Here is a 6773-nt window from a genome sequence, read left to right as displayed (position 1 = left end):
AGGGTGAGTTTGGCCGAACACACTCCCACCGCACAGCAGCCAGCACCCCAACTCATACACTTCACCCCCATGCTCTGAAAAGTCAGCCCAACGGAAGCCAGGGACAGAAGAGTCAGCTTTATTGTAGAAACGCTGGGCCAGCAGGTTTAAAATAGAGACAGACTTTCAAGTGCACACCAGTCCAGACTCCCGTTCATATCCGAACCCCTCTCCAATTTCTCACGTGTTTGTCCTCTGCAGCAGTCACTTCCTTAGGGTCTCAGACACATGCCATCACAGAACCCAGACACTATCCCTCCCGGCCCATAAGCCCTAAGCACTCTGGGAGCCCGTCTGCTCGGCGGAGGTTTCTGCTGCAGGTGCAGCGGGCACCTGTGGCATCGACTCAGGCGGGGGGCCACTTTCTTCTAGGAGGTTTCCTTGATAGAGCCGGCGAAGGCGGGACAGTTCTCTCTCTGGTGGCTGTTGCCAGCTGTACCACGGGTACCAAGGCTCGCCGGACAACAATGTGGGGGCTGGCGGAGTAACACTGACAGCTCCATGAACAGTTCGGAAGTCACCATCTCGGGGCTCAACCTGGGGAATGTAGTAACTGAGAAGACCTAAGGAATTAAAGGAAATAAGGGAGGATGAAGAAGGGGAATTCAGATCCTGGGACAAGAGAAAGGCACCAGGATGGAGGGACCAACTAAAAGTACCAGGCACATTTCAGGCCAACCACTGCACAACCTGTGGAGGAGACAACAGCACTGCCCGGGCCCCTGCAAAGCTACGTTCAGTCTCTGTACACACTGCTGAAGGGTACTGCTCACTCATCTGTGCAAAGGTGCTGTGTGTCAGCCAGGTCAGAAGACGACAGAATTGAGAACAAAGAACTCAAGACTGTCAGGATTCAGGATACACAGCGTAGAGCCACCAAAAAAACTATTGCTTTCTCTGTGTCACATGGAGTCGGTCCTAGGAAACACTGCTTCCTCCGTGTGAGATGTAGCAGGTCTTAAGAAACACTGCTTCCTCCCTGAGATGTAGCAGGTCCTAGGAAACACTGCTTCCTCCCTGAGATGTAGCAGGTCCTAGGAAACACTGCTTCCTCCCTGAGATGTAGCAGGTCCTAGGAAACACTGCTTCCTCCGTGTGAGATGTAGCAGGTCTTAAGAAACACTGCTTCCTCCCTGAGATGTAGCAGGTCCTAGGAAACACTGCTTCCTCCCTGAGATGTAGCAGGTCCTAGGAAACACTGCTTCCTCCCTGAGATGTAGCAGGTCCTAGGAAACACTGCTTCCTCCCTGAGATGTAGCAGGTCCTAGAAAACACTGCTTCCTCCGGGTGAGATGTAGCAGGTCCTAGGAAACACTGCTTCCTCCGGGTGAGATGTAGCAGGTCCTAGGAAACACTGCTTCCTCCGGGTGAGATGTAGCAGGTCCTAGGAGCCAGCAATCTGCAGCTGGGACTCCAGGCTCCAGCACCACACCCAATTCCGAAGAAACTCCAGGAGTCGGGGGAGCACATAAGCGCCTTCCAGCCCACATCACTGCTACACCTGAGAAGACCTTCCCCCCCTTGCTCTCACTTACCACACTCCCTGGCTTTCTGGATGGCCTGGGTCAGTTTCTTGTGCTGCTTCATACAGACCCCTAGAGACAGCAGAGTTAGCAAAAGTCTTCTATACAGAGACAGCTAGCTGACTGTGGAGGAGCTGGCTTTAAATGACCCGACCTTCCTGCACAGCCAGTTTCCCATCGGCCTCATCTGTAGCTGCCTGAAAAGACGAGCTCAGATGACCAGCCCTATAGAGATGTCACTGAGAAAGCCTGCAGACAGGCCAGATGATGATTCAATGGACAAGTGGCTAAAGGCTTCCTTGGACAGTCCACAGAGAAAGATCCCATAAGGGAAGAAGTGATTTCAAATCAGGGAATGCGGTCAGAGTAGCAATGATCAGCCTATCTCCTCTCCATTCTGGAGACTGATAGTAAAATCTTCCTCACAAAGGACCTAATTCTGGGGCCATGTTCTCCCATAAACAGTGAGCTCAGATTATTCTTGTCCTTCCTTCTCTTTCTATGATGTGTGACACTCAACTTGGCTACTGTTGCTTGGAAGCAGCTATGGACTACATGAGAAACTGGACATGGCTACAGGCCAACAGGGAGTAAAAGTAGAGACAATCCCGAACTGTTATTTTAGTTGTTTTTGTTGTCCCTTCTGGGTTATCTGTTTCTGTCAGGCTGTCTTGGAACGCACACTAAGTGGACCAGGCTGCCTCTGCCTCCACCGTCCCAGGGCTGGGCTCACCTGAGTCTTTTGAGCACACATAACTATTCCAGCCTAATGAGTATCCTCATTAGTACAATCTCCAAAAGCTGCAACCACACTTCTGTGCGCTACATATACGAGCTACCGCACACCTACCACCCAACAACATAAACAGGAGCGCCAAGCTAACCTGTGTACGGGGCGTGGAAGATGATACCCGTGTGGGCACAAACGAACTGTTCCAAGAGTTTCACATTCTGCATGGGAGAGATGAACAGACACGTGAGGAGGTGGTCTGGAGGCTGCGTGCAGACACCTTACACACCTACAGTTGCTACATCCCAGCACTTAGGAGCAGAGCAAAGTGGCTCTCTGAGAGTTCGAGGCCAGCCCCATAGCTGCCCTGTGTGTCTCTTGATGCTTCCTTCAGTTTTAGCCTCATCAATTCATTTCACATAAAAGCTGACATTCTGGCACTCAGGTATGGAGAAGCATGCTTCAAAATGTACACCTTTGGGTAAAAAATTGGGGACAGTCATCAAGGTCCTAGAAATTACCCAGAAACAACAAGACGGGTATGTAATGAGTAAGCAATACAATAGCATGCCGAATATAGTGAATAAAATACAGCATGTAGCTAGGAGCAATTTAACAATTCTAATTGTATAAAACCAGGCAAACCAATCACAGGAGGTGAGCAGAGAAGAAGCAGACACACCTACCAGCATGCCCAGCCTAATCCCTGCCTCCTTTTCCTAACCTCCTGCATACAAGAGACTGGGAAGCATCCTCTGTGATGCTCTGGAAGGACATGAACCTCATCAACAGACATCCAGGATCCCCAGCATCCTCAATGCGCAGTCATTGCTTTGGCTCCCATGAGCACCTATATGGTGGTGGAGCACGCCTTTATAATCTCAGCACTCAGGAGGCAGAGGCAGGCGATCTCTGAGTTTGAGGCCAGCCTGGTCTACAGAGTGAGTTCCAGGACAGTCTCCAGAGCTATGCAGAGAAACCCTGTCTTGAAAAACAAAACAGGGCAGTGGCGCACGCCTTTAATCCCAGTACTTGGGAGGCAGAGGCAGGCGGATATTTGTGAGTTCGAGGCCAGCCTGGTCTACAGGGAGAGTTCCAGGACAGGCTCCAAAGCTACAGAGAAACCCTGTTTTAAAAAAACCAACCAACCAAAAACACCAGGCCTTATCATTTTGAAGTGGGGAGGGGAGAGGAAATCTCCTCTCACCTGTGCTCTAGCCCTAGGCCCCAGCATCTCACACGGGAGGCCAAGCAAACAGCTAAGCAAGTAGACAACCCGAGAACTCAGCCTGCTGAGCCAGGAGGACAGTGAGCTGAGCTCAGGTTGGGCCATATAAACAGACCCTTTCTCAAAAGAGGAAAACGGAGGAACGTTCCTCACCCCCTCTGCCCCCAAAGAGGGCAATATATCTGTTAATAACTGTAGTAGGTAGATAGGGCACTTTCCCTTGAACCCCTCCTGACTTTGGAAGTTTTTTTCAAGTTAAGTTCTTTCCCTTAAAATAACAAGTTGACCTCTGAGCTAGGTGTGGCATCATCACACACTAGCACACACCCTTACTCATAGCCCTTAGGAAGGCAGGAGGACCAGAAGTTTAGCTGTGGGGCTGGAGATGCCTTTGTGGTTAATAGCACTGACTGCTCTTCCAGAGGACGCGGGTTCAAATCCCAGCACCCATATGGCAACTCACAACTGTCTGTAACTAGAGTTCTAAGAAATCTAACACCTTCATGCAGATATGGATGTAGGCAAAACACCAAGATACATAAAATTAAAGAAAATCTTTTTAAAAAAATTAGCTACATAGCTAACAAGTCCGAGGCCACTTGGGATACTTAGACTTTTGTAACTGGTGGGGTAGGGGATGACAGAGCCTGAACTTGGAACTCATACTTCGGCTTTAGCCTTGCCAGTGTGGGATCACAGACATGCTAACCAAATCTGCTTTCAAATACATGTCTTTCTGTTTGTTTTCTAAGACAGGTTTTTCTATGTAGCCCAGCCTGTTCTCAAACTCAGAAAAATCTGCTGGCCTTTGCCTCCTTAGTGCTGGGATTAAAAGCCTGCATCATTGAGTCCAGCTCAAATGTGTGTGTTTTTTTGTTTTGTTTTGAGAAAGAGTTTCTCTTTAGCTTTGGAGCCTGTCCTGGAACTAGTTCTGTAAACCAGGCTGACCTCAAACTCACAGATCACAGAGATCTGCCTACTTCTGCCTCCCTAGTGCTGGGATTAAAGGAGTGAGCCACCATCTACCGGCAAATGTGTTTTTCTTTTCTTTTTTTCTTTTTCTGAATTTTTTCGAGACAGGGTTTCTCCGTAGCTTTTTTGGTTCCTGTCCTGGAACTAGCTCTTGTAGACCAGGCTGGCCTTGAACTCAGAGATCCGCTTGCCTCTGTCTCCCGAGTGCTGGGATTAAAGGCGGGTGCCACCACCACCCAGCTCAAATGTGTTTTTCTTACTCAGAATTTAGACTATGAATTTTAAGAGAGTGAACTAAATCCTCATAAGGAACTCCACAGCAGAGGGTGAAAGCCTGTAAAGAGGGGTGTTTTTACAATGGCAGCGTTGGGACTGTGAGCATACAGGTACGAAAACATGGGAGACACATCCTGATAATTTCCTTAGCACTGCAGAGAGGATCCAAGTCTCAATTCTGGATAAAAGATTCTGCTTACCCTAAAGTCAACATGCAACTTGTGATCGCGGCAGATGGGGCAAGGGTTCCCAGCAACTTTATTTTTACGCTGTAGAAAAGAAACTGGTAGTTAAAGACACAAAACATAGTCACAGAAAGGACCGATGTCACCCACCCTATGGCCTCCTTGTCACATCCCACCACCATGAAAACCTTAAAATCTTACAATGCATGTCTTTCGGGTCCGCTGTGGCGGTATACCACCTTTGTGGTTGCGGCGGTAGTCAGCCCACACAGGTCGAGAACCGTAGCGGTCCTGGTATTCTTAAAAAGAAACCATATGAGTTTATTCATTCATGCAAGTGGCATGGATCTTCCCAAGCCAGTTACTCCAGGCCCCACTTTTTCTCGCTTCCCCCCAATCTGGGGTACCTTCTGATTCCAGGTATTTCCAAGGCTCATTCTCATAAGGGGACACAGGAAGTGAGGATGGAGAACCTTCTTCCGGAGGATCTTTAGTGCAAAGTGCCCGGAGGGGAACCTATAAAGGGAGTCAAATGAGAGGGTGAGTTAAGAAAAGGATGTAACTATTTAGTTTATTATTCTTCGGGGAGGAGGGATATGTGTCCAAAACATCAGAATAATTCATCAGAAAGAGACCTGACTGGAGCATTTCTTCTGGTGTTAAACTGATACCTCTCTAGCTCCAATAACAAGTCAACCAGACAAAGGAATAATCAGGGTGTTAGGGGGGTGGCAAACAAAGATCTGTGCTTGATGGGCATTAGTTGGATCTGGTGAAGAGAGAAAAGATTGCTAACCTTTCGGAAATAAGATTTATGGAGCGCAAGGGATGCATCAGACAAGGGAGAAAAAGCCAAAGGCACTGTGTTGCCCAGTTTTAGAAAATGCTGCAGGTCAGCATTCCACAGGGCAAAACAAAATCTGAGTGCTAACGCCAGCTTGAACGCTACCAAGCCTGTTATTACTGCGGTTGTGACCTCTGTCACCACTCTTTAGTCCTACTTTAAGGAGCGTCGTCGCGACAAGCCTTCAAGCTATTTTTCCCTGCCCTGCAAGAACCTCCAGGGAGGTGAGTACCTTAGCCTAGAGGGCAACTTCGATCCAGGGAGCAGAATTAAACGCTCCTGCAAGCTCTTGTAAGAAAATGACGTGTTAGCAGGTGGGGTAGGGAGTCGTGGATCACGCCTCAGCTGCGGAGTGAAGGCAGAAAGATCAGGAATTCAAGGTCACTTTAAGAGGTCAACCTGTCTACCTGGGCGGAGTGAGAGTTTCCGGAATACCGGGGGGCGGGGGGAATTAAAATTAGGATCCTTTGATACGAGGACACTTCCAACAACAAAGTTAGAAATTAGTTGTGCATGTCCGGGAGCAATCCAATCACCTCATCCTCTGTCTGGTACTTAGGGAAGACGACTTGTAACCCAGGATCTTCCCCTAAGGCTCAGTAGTAGGAAACGCGCGCCATGGGGGACAGAGGGTGGTGCAGGACGGAGACGTAAACAGACGGGAAGAGCTGTGCGCCTTGAGTCCTCCCCGCGGGGCGAAGGCGGAAACGCGCAGACAGCGTGGGGATGCGGAGAAAGCCCTCCGAGGGGTTACCTGCACGCCATAAGAACTTCGCAAGAGGTTAGGCAACAGCCTCAGCAGCGTGCGCGGCACGGAGGCAGCCATCTTGACGCACGGCCGGCGTACGGCCGGCCCGAAGGCGGAGCGACTGCGCATGTGCGGAGCCTGGCTAGGGCGGGGCCGAGGCGGAGGCTCGCAATGCGGAAGCCGGTGCTCACGTGCGTCAGGACGGAAGCGTCGGAGGGCGGGGCCGGC

The 6773-nt window shown here is 49.8% G+C and overlaps 1 protein-coding gene across 2 annotated transcripts; it reads right to left on the bottom strand.

Annotated features, from left to right (window-relative positions):
• Positions 1–96: 96 nt before the first annotated feature.
• Positions 97–6674, bottom strand: Mrps18b (mitochondrial ribosomal protein S18B). 2 transcript variants are annotated; one of them, XM_041634681.1, is made up of 7 exons: positions 6552–6674; positions 5361–5469; positions 5155–5252; positions 4969–5037; positions 2447–2513; positions 1575–1634; positions 97–602 (listed from the first exon to the last, which is right to left on the bottom strand). In XM_041634681.1, the coding sequence occupies exons 1-7, from the start codon at positions 6672–6674 to the stop codon at positions 313–315; spliced, it is 816 nt and encodes a 271-aa protein (XP_041490615.1). In that variant the 3' UTR covers positions 97–312. The 2 variants fall into 2 exon arrangements, with proteins under 2 accessions (XP_041490615.1, XP_041490616.1); XM_041634682.1 differs by lacking the exons at positions 1575–1634; positions 2447–2513.
• Positions 6675–6773: the final 99 nt, after the last annotated feature.

The sequence above is a fragment of the Microtus oregoni genome, unplaced genomic scaffold, assembly GCF_018167655.1.
Source record: "Microtus oregoni isolate MIOR12 unplaced genomic scaffold, Mior012 000046F_ref0000063, whole genome shotgun sequence".
Taxonomy (NCBI): Eukaryota; Metazoa; Chordata; class Mammalia; order Rodentia; family Cricetidae; genus Microtus; species Microtus oregoni.
This window is presented reverse-complemented; position numbering and strand designations above follow the sequence as displayed.

What these genes read in the sequence shown, in the direction of transcription:
- Mrps18b (XM_041634681.1), bottom strand. Translation starts at nt 6,674, where the DNA reads ATGCGCAGTCGCTCCGCCTTCGGGCCGGCCGTACGCCGGCCGTGCGTC. An exon ending in GAAGTTCTTATGGCGTGCAG is followed by an intron (nt 5,470 to 6,551) that starts GTAACCCCTCGG and finishes CTCCCTTTATAG; the next exon opens with GTTCCCCTCCGGGCACTTTG. An exon ending in GGACCCGAAAGACATGCATT is followed by an intron (nt 5,038 to 5,154) that starts GTAAGATTTTAA and finishes TCTTTTCTACAG; the next exon opens with CGTAAAAATAAAGTTGCTGG.